Here is a 13,886-nt window from a genome sequence, read left to right on the forward strand (position 1 = left end):
CGTCAAGAAGCAGTCTTTAGCTTTTGATTCCGTCCAACATCTTGCTATCAACGATACTCCACACATGAAGGTGTTTTCTGTCCACTTACCTTTGTCCTTTGTAACTGTTTCTACACTTTCAACTCTCTGCTTTGCCTCCACAGAAATCTCAGGTGATTTTCCTGCAGTCTGCTGTTGTGTTTCTTCTTGTACAGCAGAATCTGAGCTCTGCTCGGTCTGTTCTGAAGCTTTGAGTGAATCTTCTGGACTTTTGATGACAGTTTGTGGTTTCTGAGGTGGATCAGTGGGTTTTGGTGGTGATATATTTGGCTTGGTCTCAGGTAGTTGATTCTCACTAGATATAGCTGGTAATGCCTGATTATCTTTGCCATCAGTAGAAGTTTCAACTTCTGTGTGGTCCTCCCTTTCAGAAGCTGATGCTTTTCGTGCTTCACCTTTAGGCCCCATCGCAGATTCATGAATCTTTGTTTCAGGGTTCTTGTGTTTTGTCTCTACATCAGGCTTATCCTCTGACGTTGTTGATTTAGAAGGATCCACTTTTTCTTTTTTCAGAGTTCCTGCTGTTTTAGATTTCTGCGTGGTTGAGGTCGTTTCTGCTTTGGAAGTCAAGACTTTTGGCTCACCATCAACTGCAGCACCTTTAATTGGTTCAACAGCCTTCATAGCATTGGCTGTATTTTTAGGTGCCACCACAGCTTCTTTAGCACCGGTTTGAGACCCTTTGGGTTTAGGTTTTCCTTTCAAATCACTGGTGTTAGGCTGCTTTTCGGGACTCTTCGTAGATTTACTCTTAGATTTTTCGAGGCTTGAAGCTGCTTCTTCAGCCTTATCACCAGTTTTTAAGGTTTTAGCTTTCTGCTCAGCTGAGATGTTTTTCGCTTTGGAAACAGAGACTTTTGCTGTAGTTTCCAGTTTAGTTTTTGTGGTTTTCTTGGATGCAATTTCCTGTAAACAAAGATTATTTTGGATTAATCAGATTACTGATAATTTTGCCACAGAAGAGCAGCGATGTTAATATTTGTATTTCTCAAGGGAAAACAAAGTTACCTTTTCATTAACAACACTGACAGTTACTTCTTTTATGTCAAAGTTCTTTAAGCTCTTCAGTTTCTCAGCATCTTCCTGTTTCTCGAAACACACAACTGCCTGGGTGTGCACAAACACACACACATTAATTTGGATTACTACCAAAACTATTAAGTTACTACATTCACACTAAAAATCATATATGAGCACTTGTCAGTAGCTTACAAGTATTTGATGACAAGTTTGAGTTTTCCATGCAAACTACAAGCAACGGTGGCAACTTGCAAGCAACCAATGCGATTCAAATGATGTTTTCAGTGCAATGTGTATATATAGATTAAAAATGCATAATGCAAAGCAGCAAAATAAAAACAAAATACAGTGTGTATGTTTTCATAGGATTAGACTTGAGCAGAAACTTTCTGACATTGCGATGTCTATATAAAAGCTCAGTATAATCCAAAGTAGCCATGAATGTGAGGGCTGCAAGACCACAGAAGAAAAGTAAGGATAACCAACTGACTTTAAACCGCATGATGAATGCAGGACTACAACCATGAGCGGACAGTATATTTATAGAGAATTGTAGCTACCGTGCATAAATATCTATCTTAGATTGCAGAAGCAAACCAGGAGACACATTTTCTCTAGATTCACAAGTAGGTCAATGAACTCATCCATCTAGAACAGTGAACAAATTTCAGTGTACATACCTGTAATTTTGACCTAAACAAAACAACTGACTTGGTTTTTCCGAATTTCTCCACAGCAGAAATCACTTCACTGTGAGAGAGACTACTGACAATCCCTTGTAGCCTCACCATGGTTGGAGGGGAAGATTTAGCAGCCTGTGGAAACACAGCGAAGAAAAATATGAACAAACCAAATGCAGATTTCATCATGACAACCGGACTCAAAGTTTGTGCTTGTATAAATTTGTGTTGAAGGATTTAATCTTGGTTTCTTGGCATCAACAATCGCGTCATCTGTCACTATTTATTATATTATAAATAATCCAAAACATTACATTCATGAAAAAAGGCATAACATGAAGTCACCTTGGTCTTCTCTGTGCTAGGCCTCCCTTTAGTTGTTTCTGGAGATGCAGAACGTGAGGACGATGATGATGATGTTGATGGGGATGACTTCATCTTGGCTAGCTCAGCCAACAGGGCAGGAGCCAAAGTTTTGACGACAGTCTCCAGGTCAGACTGTTTTGATAAGGACTGGAGAGCTAAAAGACCACAGGTACAAAAGAGATTCACACTTTGGTGGGTGCCAAGTCTCAAAAATCATTTTTTATAATAGTAGAAAAAACTATACTGACATTTCTGGTGGTGCTAGTCTTTATTTATAATTTGCATTAGTAAAGTTAATGTTATGAGGGGGGTTGACAAGTGAACATAACTTTGATTTTAGAAAAACCAATGACTACATACCCAAAAAAAACCAAAAAAAACCCCCAAAAACCATGAAGCAATTTTCAAACCTGATGTTTCCAGCAGTTTCTTTGCCAAGATCTTCGAGCTGCTCGACTTATTTCGCATAGGAGATGACCTCTTTGCCAACGACCGCCTCTCCCAGCTTCTCCTCGGTGGGGAACGCTTCTCATCTCTTCTTTTCGGCGAGGATTGCCTCTCACGGCCCCTTGAGCGTGATCGATATCGGGAAGAGGAAGGACGGTCATACCACGAGGAGTCAGAATGAGACCGGGACCTGAAAAAAGTATTAATCAAAGAACTTAATGACTCATAAACATCTCAAAGCAAACATCCAGCATGGATACAAAAGGTAAATACTGTCCACCAATTAAGTGTTTAAGTTTACATTATTAAATAAATTACATTTCGCCCTCTCCATGGAGAGCTAAATCTTCTTGATTGATCCTAGCTCTCAAAATGTATGTTGGACAGACCTGTGATTACGTCTGGAGCTGTACGGAGATCGTGATCGGCTTCTGTGTCTCTCCCTTCGGGGGCTGCGTGATCGAGAACGGGAATGACTAATTCGTCTGTCCCTCCTACGCTCCAAGTAACGGCGGCGACGTGGACTGCCGGAGCGGGAACGGCTACTTCGTCTGTCCCTGCTACGCTCCGAGTCATGATGGCTGCGGGAGCGGGAACGGCTACTTCGTCTATTTCTTCTTCGCTCCGAGTCACAATGAGTGCGGGGGCTGCGAGAGCGGGAACGGCTACTTCGCCTGTCCCTGCTACGCTCCGAGTCACGATGGCTCCGGGGGCTGGAGGAACGGGAACGACTCTCATGTCTGGTTTTCTCAGCAGAAGTTGAGGGAGAGGGCTTGGCACCTGACGCACTAACAATTGCATATAAAAAGAAAGGCACATGTTAAATCAAAGAAAAAGAAAGCCTCCAATGCTGGCATATTTTTTTATTTGCCAAATGACTTCAAATGAAGATATTTACCCTAGCAGTGATGCTTTTTCACCGTTCCATTCTGGGTATCTGTGGAAAAACACAGATAAATTTTTTGTCAGATGTTGCAAGGTAGAATGTCCTTAAAAATATATTATTGTTCATTAATTAAGACATTTATTCAGCTTCATAACAATTTAGGTTAGGGGAAATGGCGCATGGTAAATGCTGCAAATCATTAAGGTGCTTTACAAAAATACAGCAAATAAAAACGATAATGAAAAAATACAAATGAACAGTTCTTAGGAAGCTATCCTAGTATTACAACCCCGGCATCATTTCGGCACACCCATGGTTGTGCTGCCCCAAAGATATCAGTTCATAATCACGAAGTACAGAGAAGAAAGATTGACCGCTTTCGCAGAAATCTGCAGTTCTCGATGTGAAGGCTGGTATTCTGGTGGGAGACCCAATCCTAGTGGTCACAACAAAAAACAAACATTTAAACAAGGTTCATTTTTATCAGGAGCAACGTTTGTCATTGACATCACTTGCTGATAAAAGGTCACTAAACTTTGCAGTGGCCTTAAAAAACTTCTTAAAATATTAACAGTTAGTCCTTCACTGAACGGAGAAGCATTATAACATTAGCCAGGAGCCTGAATTGTACTTAGAAACATTGATAGACCAAAAAAAACAAGATTTTAAAGATAAGATAAGATAAAAATGAAATTATTTAGTATATATAGCAAACACAAGTCAAACATCTGATTACAAACAACCAAAACAAAAGGATCATCTTAGGCTCTGGATTCTGGACTCTCAGGCTCTTCTTATGGCATCAAACTTTTCCGAGGCTCCAAGAAGGTCGTCTCAGGAGAGGCCAAGTTTGGATTAGGACAAAATGCACCACCTATGTTGATCACAGTTGGAGTAGCGACAGGAAGATGATGTTGAAATAGCCCAGAAGAGGAAGGCGCTGTTTCTTTGACGAGGAGCCCAAATGTGAAATTTGGTGCAGCGAAGGAAGGCCGATCCATAAAGAGAGATTCAACAACAAATCAAATCAAATCTGGTGCTTGTGTAGCTCATGAGTGGGTGCAGCGGGTGCTTATGTTTGTGGTAGTAAATGATATTGCCTTTTGGGACACAGAAACACTAACTTAAAAAGAAAGTATGAGTAAAAAAAAAAAAAAGAAGCGAGTATTACACAAAAACAAGGTGCCTACTAATGTGAAATAAAGGACAAAACACACTATTCTTAACTCTAATGACAAAAGACAAAAAGGGGAACTTTCACATTCAGCAACAATTCCAGAAAAAGCCAAGCTGAATGTGCACTGTGGAACAGCAGCCCAAGGACAGAGACAAATGAAAAAACAGCCATCTTCCAACATTTTCTGTTGCACAGGCTCTTCAGGTTTGCAGGTTTCTCCTCATCACGTCATCTGAGGCCTTGGTTCCATTGTTAGCAAAAGCCTTGAATGTCTTCACATCAGTTTATGTCAATTTAAAAGAGATTAAATCTATCAATTGCAAGTACAGACTACTGAAGATTCTGAAGGTCTCTTATTAGTAGTGTTTTTCAATTACAATATCTGATAGACATATAGTTAAGTTTAGTCTGCGCTGTAATCCTTCAGAAATTCTGGTACAGAATACTGAATTGCAGAAATATGTGAAAAATTTGTCCAAATGTTTGTATTCCAAGTTGGTAGTCTTCCTACAGTCACCATCATGCAGGAATAGTGAACAAAACAAACAAATAAACTTTAAAGTAGCATACATGAAGTTTTTCACAAACCAAAGTCCTATAATGGGATCCAAAATCAAATAAAAAACAAAAAACATTGCATGTCAAATAAATAAAAACTGACAGAAAGCAAAAACATCGAACAATCTTCCACTTACCTTCATCTGATTACATTCCTTGTTACATAGAGAGCAGGTATGAGGAAAGACCCTAGGTGAAGCGGCAGTGTAGTCTTGCATCTGGGCCAGCACTGGGATATTCCCTGTCACTTCAACCTTTGCTGGAAGCTGCTTGGTGGAAGCGGGCTGCGGTATATGAATGAAATTCATGAAGTTCTGCATTACCGGCGAGAGACCCGGAGGAACGGGCATCATGAGCCCTGGAATGAGGGACGGCTGTGGAACTGGCTTTGCAGCCGAAAAAACTTGAGACTGCAAAGCTTGTCCCATATGCACAGCTGGCTGATTCTGCATCTGCTGCAACCCAATCGGCAGGTTAGGTACCTGGGCCGTCTGCTGCTGCTTCAGTTGCTGCTGTTGCTGTTGCTGCTGTGTCTGCTGCTGCTTCAGTTGCTGCTGTTGCGTCTGCTGCTGCTTCAGTTGCTGCTGTTGCATCTGCTGCTGCTTTATTTGCTGCTGCTCCGTCTTCTGCTGCTCCGTCTGCTGCTCCGTCTGCTGCGTCGACTGTTGTTGCTTCAACTGTTGCTGCATCTGCTGCTGCTGCTTTGGTGGTGGTTGTTGCATTGTCTGTTTCACTTGTTGCTGTTGTACCTGCTTCTGCTGCATTTGCTGTTTGTTCATCTGCTCAGAAACATTTGATACTTGCCCGTGAGTCTTACTCTTTTCTTTGATGTGACTGTCGCTGCTGCTGCTGCCAATGAGTACAAGGCCTGGTCGGCTGGGATGCACACTACGAACTATATTAGGAGTTAGTTGGCTTTTTGACGCTGACTGGCGATCTGGCTCTGGATTTTTCAACGGAAGGGTTTTAGTGACTTCTGCTTTAAGAGGTCTTAAGTCTGTGTCTGTCTTTGGCAGAGAGAAACCTTTGAAGATTTCTTGAGATGACTGGTTTGGTTGTGCTGGCAGTTGTTTAGCTGGACTGCTACTTCGCATTGAGCCATGACTGGTAAAAGAGCTGCCTTGATCACGGGAAGAAACCAAGGTGCTGTTTTTCACCTCTGTCATACTTTTTTGCAGTGGTTCTCGACTGTGACCGCTACTATCATAGGAGCCCATCAGCAGCATACCTCCACTTCCACCACTACTGGCTCCACTGCTGCTCCTTCCAATTTCATCCCCAAAGCTTCCAGTATATTTGCCAGTATGTCCATAATCAATCACTTTATTTGGTTGGACAATAGGTGACAATTCATCCTGACGCATCCCTTCCCCTCTTGAAGTACTCAACCTTTCCCTTCCACTCATACTTGTGGTGGAATGAGGATCATAGTAGGATTTTGATGGACCTGCTGTTGCAGATCTCTTTGCCTTTTCCATGCGGATTTGTCGTAAGATAAAAGGCAGGTTGTCAGGAGTCATCTGATCTTCGGGGTATGAGATCAGATGTTCCAGGTCCTCTTTTTCAAGTCCAAACTGCATAAGGATGTTCACAGCTGTTTCCGAAGTGTACTTGGGACGAGTAGACTCTGCAGAGCCCACAGGTTTGTCTGGCACTGGGTAGTCATAATCACCTAAGCCTGGAATGGATTGCACATTGCGCTCTCTTTCATTCGAGGCATTAAACCTACCGTCACCAGTGCTTTGATAGCTCAATGAAGCAGATGATGAACAGTATTTAGACGAATCATCCTCAGTTTCCCGTTTGTAGCTTGGCAACCAGTCCATGGAGCTAGTGCTACTTGCAACATCAGGAGGTCTTTGAGAGGTTGAAGACAACATGTAGGAAGTCACATCTTTGCTTGAAGAATGATACTCATCTCTTTGAGTGCTGGTAAAATGACTGTTCTTTTTTACAGGCTGATTTCTCACCTCCTCTCTGGCTCTGCTTATATGCATGTCTATGGACCTCTTTATGTCCTCTTCCATTGAAGTCTTACTCCCTTCTGGCCTGTAACTCATTATTCCCCCAGATTTTGCAGGAGTCGCAGATGAAACCCCAGAAGAGCTAAAGCTGGACCCAGGCCCAAGATGAGGAGATGTCTTATGAGAGTCTCTCTCTGCCTGCATACCTGACTGTCCATAGCGCCCCTGGGCTGAACTTTGATTCCCAGAGGCATAGGGGTTATATGAGGGATGGGACATGGTGTTAGCAACCTTCAGAAGGTTTAGTAGACTGATGGCTGCAGCAGTCGGGCAGGGGGGTGTTGTGGGTATAAATGGGGCATGTGTGTTGGTTCGACCACCAACAGCAACAGCATTATTTATCTGTGTCAAAGTAAGGTGGGCTTTCAGCTGAGCCAGCCGCAAGCATGCAGCTTGCTGTCCGATCAGTAAAAAGTTCCCTGGGAGCCCACCCAGTAGGGGGCTCTGTTGGGGCCCTGGTGCAAGAGAAGGGGTGTAACGCTTCGATGGCAATGGAAAGCTGGGAAGTTCAAAATAAAGAAAACAAAGAAAAAAGGTTAATGAGTTGTACTGGGCCTCAGAATCTTGGAAAGATGAGGTCCATCATCCGGAAGGCCGTTTCTTAATTTGCAGACTCTGCTTTCCAAAGATTCCTTCATTCATACGGATTCATTCTGTCAGTATCATATCTTATCATCTTCATCTTCACTAGTAAGAAGGAAAGGTGGAAACAAAAGCATCAAAAACAGAGACACACAGAAAACAAGGCATTTTAACAATAGAGACACAGGAGACAACAACAACAAAATAGAAAGGAGGTGTTATTCTTAGAAGAATAAGGTTAATAGATCTTCTAAAGCAGCTTATCTTATCCTCCTCTATCCTTTTCATGTCCCTGATCTGTGGATAGAGACACGGAACATACACGCTAGTCGTCCAACATCTAGAACTTAAGTCAATCTGTAACACGAATTTTCTCCTGAAACATTATGTTATAAAATAAAGACTGAAACACCAATACAAGCATACACAATATTGAATTGCAACCCAAAAAACTGATACGTTTTCATCTCTTTGCCTGTTTTGCCAGAGGCTTCAGTTCCACAATTCACAATAAAGCGTATGCACACAACTTTGAAGGTTTGGTAGTTTTATTACGATGATCTCCAAGTCCAGTGGTGGTGTGCTGAGTAGGCAGCATTCAGAAAAGAGACAACGTATGGCTTGGAAAGTTGGTGAAGGAAGCTGGATCTGCCGTTGACTTTTTGGTATTGACAGCACACAGATGGACCTCGACTGGTGCTGCCATAAGTCATGAATGCATGCTCCTGCCCCCTAAACATGATCGCAATAAATCAAAAGAGCATGCTCAGTGGCAGGATTTTGGCATAGAGCAGCTCATGAAGATCTTCTGTTTCCTCAGGGGACAAGATTGGACTCCTCCGCTCATTTTGAATTGCAGGAGATAAGGAACTAAAGTTGAGTACCATGACCGATGTTGTTGTCTGCTTGCGCTTAATTTAACTGGTTACATTAGCCCTCTGCACTTTAAGTGACTTTAGTGTCACTGTAAAATCATTTTGAACTGTGGAATAATTCAATCAATCTGTACGCTGTCTGTACAGACCTTGTACCTGATCATTATGCAAGTACTTTTGACAAACTAAGTTTTCACATAGGCAACAGGTTATGTTCTGAAAAGTGCAGTAAAAGCGTCCCAACGATTCTTACATCAAACACAGCAACAGTGAGAGAAAGCATCGTTATTGCTTTTCATTCATGACAATTTTAGCAGTTGGGTCAAAAATCTTTGCAAACCTTCAAAGAAAACTAGTTGGTAAAAGTGCAGCTACAAACTACTGAACATTTGCGGTTTGCTCCGTTCGTGCTACGATGGCTCTCTAATTTTAGGGACAAATTGTTATCCAGTGCAAAACTCATCAATGATGACATCAATGGCAAAATCAGAGACAATGACAATATTTGGAGGCCAAAAGTGAACACAACAGATTTCCCTCCCTGTGACTGTTTTTTGTTTTTGTTGTATTGCTTGTGTTAGCTATGTTATGCTTAAAAGTAATTTAAGAGAAAGTGAATTGCACAGATACACACACCTACCAGATGTAAAGAAGAATAAAGTAAAAGGAGAAAAGAAGGAAATAAATAAATGTTTAAAAAAATATAGATCCTTAAGTGGTAATATAGAACACAACTAGCCAACAGCTCAGCTGCAGACAACATGATTACATCTTTGACTACATTGCAGCAGTCTTTATACTGCCTTTAAGTAAGCACCTGCAGCAGGGGATAGGTGATTTTTGCTCACTGCACATCAATGGCATGGGAGCAGGTTAATGACAGGCGATCTTTTCTATAGTTCCATCTTAATGTCTAATGCCAGGCCACTGATCACCAATTAGTAATGTTTCGGTCGCGAACGAAACAGTTCTTAGAGTGTAGGTAGTTACACTCTCAGTAGCACAGGAACAGAGCGGGAGGGAGAGACAGAGAGCCAGGGACAACATCACATTAGAAAGGTATAGTAATCATCCACAACTATTTTCAGTTTAGGGCTGCCACGATTAGTCGACTAGTCACGATTACGTCGACTATCAAAATCGTCGACAACTGATTTAATAGTCGACGCGTCGTTTGAAGATCCCAAAAGACACAGGAATAAGTAGTAGGATTTAAGAGTGTAATAACGGACTGAAACAGAAGATGGCAGCACTGCATGTACAAGGATGCCAGCTGCCGTTAAACCCCGAAGAAGAAGAAGCTCTGTCCCAGAATTCATAGCGCAGCCCAGCTCAGTTTCCAACAATGGCGGCAGCTAGTTAGTTTTAATATTACTCTTATTATTCTTTCTGGGTCACAAAATAAACGTTTAACATGTTTTCAGGCGAGAATGTAGCTGTGTAAACCTCAAATATCTGCTCAGTTTATCAAGACACCACATATTTTCAAAAGTGCTCTGACGTTTTCGGAGACGTCTGTTACCCACTAGCTCAATAGCTAGCCGGGGGCAAGGCTCACTCCCGGCAAATCGTTTTCAAACCCACCGCTGTCTTTCGCTACTCAGGTTTAACATATATAAGTCACTTAGGCTACGTCCACACGTACACGGGTATTTTTGAAAACGGAGATTTTCCGTTTTCGTTTTAAAAAATAATCCCGTCCACACGTAAAGGCAGAAATGAAGGAAAACGCTGCTAGGAACATGCCAAAGCAACAGGTGGCGATATATTCCTAACCGTGCAGAAATGTTGGCCAATCAGAAGTCTAGAAGCCTCGGTGGGAAAAAGTAAACAAAGCTGGGGCATAGAAGCAGAACCGAGTCGTATGTATGGAGGGACAGTAACTGTGTGTGTATACGTAAGCATTTAAACACTACAGAGAGTACAATTAACAGTAATAGTATTGTAGAAATTCATTTCACCGAAACAATAACGTGGCGCACAGTGTGACGTCAAAAATGCACACACCTTTGACGCTGCGTTTTCTCCGTTTTCTTCGTTTTTCTTGTCCACACGTAAATGCAAAAACAGAGTTTTCAAAAATATCCACCCTGGCCGGAGTTTTTAAAAATCTCCGTTTTCAGTGACCAAAAACGCTGTTTACGTGTGGACGAAAGGTGCAAACGCATAGAAAAATCTGTGTTTTCAAAAATACCCGGGTACGTGTGGACATAGCCTGAGATAACTTAAAAATGTTATTGTTTGGCTTTTTTAGTATTTTATTTGTTCCTGAGTAAATCGGTTTGGCTGATATTAAAGTTATAGTTTTTACACAGCTGAATAAACGTCAAGCAGACAACTGATTATCAGAAATGTGAGATGCTCGAGAATATACTCCGGTGTCCTGTTATATTTTAGATAGCAAGGAGTTTATTAAACTTCACCGAAACAATCTGCAAATTTCATTAAAATTTAATAAACTATCATCTTGTCTTTATTTTTAGTTAGCACATACCTTAAACACTTAAAGCTGTAAGCTAATGATAGTTATATAAGAGCAGATGCATGCTGATGCAATAAGCTGTACGTCCAATGGATGCATGATCTGATTAGTCGACTAATCGCAAAAATAATCGGTGACTAGTCAACTATCAAAATAATCGTTTGTTGCAGCCCTATTTCAGTTGCAGATAACAAAGGATTCAGAAAGTTTATTCATGCAGGCCCATATGACAGAGAATGTGCATCTTCTTTTTGTTTTCACATTTTAATTTATATTTAATTGTGTTGTGGTTTGCGGTGTTTTGTGTTATTTCACTTTAAATTTGTTTAAAAGGAAAAATATGAAAATTTAAATAGTTAAAAGTTGAACTGTGAATAGTTGGTTTTTGTATTATATTATTTCTTTATTACATTTTATGTGGAGTGAATAAATAAAAGTATATTTACGGTGGCTCCTAGAGACAAAGCACTACAAACTCCAAAACACGTACGAACTCCAAAACGTGTACAAACTCCAAAACACGTACAAACTCCAAAAAGCATGTACAAACCTCAAAACACGTAAAAAAGACAACGGAATGCTAGGCGTAGTGTTGAGCTTTTGTTACCTAGTAGCTACACAAGCCAGGAAGTAACAGGTAAATGAACATTTTTTTTAAATTGTTTGAATATATACCAGTGCTTGTGTATCAATACACAAACAATACACATATGCTTTCAATTGTGTTATTTAAGTGATCTAGGTAGTTCTGTTTTGGAAGCTCAGTTAATGCAAGAAATGTGTTTTGGAGTTTGTGCGTGCTTTGTCTCTAGGGGCCACCGTATATATATTTACATATAAACATATTTTAAAAAAGTGGTATAAATAAAACCACTTTTTTTACATTAGTAATTCTTTTGTGCATAATTTTATATTATTGTTAATAATAAATAAATTAAAGCAACAAAACAACCTAAAAGAGCTGGTTGGGAGCCGAAAAAGCTGGATCTTTTTAGTGAGCCGAGCTGAATTTTTCTAGATAATATTCACAAAGGTAGGACGGTTTGCCACTTAATTTCGTGTGCGCAGAAACAACGGGTAGGATGGTTTGTCAGGTAGGGTGGATTCCCAGGACACCGGTTCTCCAAAAAGAGACGGAAATCCCATCACTGTAACCAATACCATCACGTCTGGGAAGAGTCTTAAGAGCGGGATTAACGTGCATCACTAAAAGAGAGAAAACTTTAATACAAGCCAGGTCTGTGGAGTGGAGTAGGGTGAAGGACAAGTGGTTGTTTTTCTCAACCAGTAGAATTCATGTTGTCAGTATTTGTTGTAAATGCTGCCTTTTATGAATGCATTTAAAATGTGTTGTGGCCACTGAGTTAAATCCGGCAGATTGAGCAAAATCCGTGCATCAGTGAGATATGAGACGAGACCATAAATCCAACACTAAAGCAACACTCCTGCAGGCCCGTTTACAAACTACCACCGCAGGTCGACAAACAGCGGGTATAAGGAAAAGCTGATCGCTTACAACAACAACTCGGTGTACATACCGTGCTTTATATGTATGTAATCCCTTTGTTCTGATGTTCTCAAATATATCCTCGCGAAGAACTTCTTGCAACCTACAGCTTTGCTAAGGGAAAAGAAACGCCAGCGCGACGATTTCCGTTTCGATGGGCTGCCTTCAAAATAAAAGTACGAACAGAAACGACAACTTTCAAGATACTGTCGTAATTCCACTAACGCATTCCGTATTATTATTATTATTATTATTATTATTATTATTATTATTATTATTATTATTATTATTATTATTATTTTTATTTTTTTTATCAGGGATAAGCACTTTCAATTTTTTATTTACGTTTTAGAAAAATACAACTGCAAGTTTTAAATATGTTATTGAGTGTGTTATTTTTATTGTTTCAACCATATTATTAACCATGTATACTTCAGTTTCAGTGAGACAGAATTGGAAAAGTTTCGTTACATCTTTCTCTGTGATGGATTATGGTGACTGCAGGATAAGTGTACTATAGTTAATTTTTCACATGATGGCGCTCTTTCCATAGGAAAACAATTCATATATTAATGTCCTTGATGATGATCAGTTATATATATTTTTTACCACTATAACACAGCCTGGATTTTAATACACATGTTTATGTGAAATGTGTCTTACACCCCATCACTAATTCTGCACAGATTAATTTTACATTATAAAAATAATATTTATGTTGTGACTGTGAGGAAGCATGGGAAAAGGGGGAAATAAGGTATGATTGATGTTTCTCCCTGAAATAAGTACGGAGCCCTGTCACTACCCGATCCGTACCAGAAACCCGATCGGTACCCCGCATGCGCGAAAGATGTCTATTTCCGGTTGAAGCGTTTTACGATAGTTACGGGTCAGAGTATCTGTTAAAATGTTAAGAATAACAAATATCTCTTAAAGTGTTTCCAATAATCAAACATTTCAATATAATGTAGACAAAAACGAAAAATAAAAAGATAGTTATGGATCAGGAGTGGATGCGCATGTGCAAAGTCGGACTGTACTGTCACTACCCGATCCTTACCGGAAACCCGATCGGTACCCCGCATGCGCAAATCTTACGTCACTTCAATCGCACATGTGCAGGGGTTTTCTTCTTCTTCTGTTTGTTTAATGGCAGTTTACTCCCCAGTGTACGAGGATACTGCCACCTGTTGACCGAGCGAATGAACCCTATTGTAAACTGAATTAGCGTCATTACAAACGT

The 13,886-nt window shown here is 40.5% G+C and overlaps 1 protein-coding gene across 1 annotated transcript in view; it reads right to left on the reverse strand.

Annotated features, from left to right (window-relative positions):
* Window positions 1-13,886, reverse strand: part of LOC102796996 (uncharacterized) — a 61,772-nt gene that overhangs the window by 22,249 nt on the left and 25,637 nt on the right. Inside the window, exons 2-10 of the mRNA XM_087834992.1 lie at window positions 5,311-7,696; window positions 3,813-3,874; window positions 3,451-3,489; window positions 2,942-3,340; window positions 2,516-2,742; window positions 2,085-2,260; window positions 1,740-1,874; window positions 1,048-1,146; window positions 90-945 (exon numbers count right to left, since the gene is read on the reverse strand). Coding sequence (XP_087691118.1) covers window positions 90-945; window positions 1,048-1,146; window positions 1,740-1,874; window positions 2,085-2,260; window positions 2,516-2,742; window positions 2,942-3,340; window positions 3,451-3,489; window positions 3,813-3,874; window positions 5,311-7,696 — 4,379 coding nt within the window. The remainder of the gene's footprint in view (window positions 1-89; window positions 946-1,047; window positions 1,147-1,739; window positions 1,875-2,084; window positions 2,261-2,515; window positions 2,743-2,941; window positions 3,341-3,450; window positions 3,490-3,812; window positions 3,875-5,310; window positions 7,697-13,886) is intronic.

The sequence above is a fragment of the Neolamprologus brichardi genome, chromosome 3 (assembly GCF_056152115.1).
Source record: "Neolamprologus brichardi isolate AB-2024 chromosome 3, ASM5615211v1, whole genome shotgun sequence".
Taxonomy (NCBI): Eukaryota; Metazoa; Chordata; class Actinopteri; order Cichliformes; family Cichlidae; genus Neolamprologus; species Neolamprologus brichardi.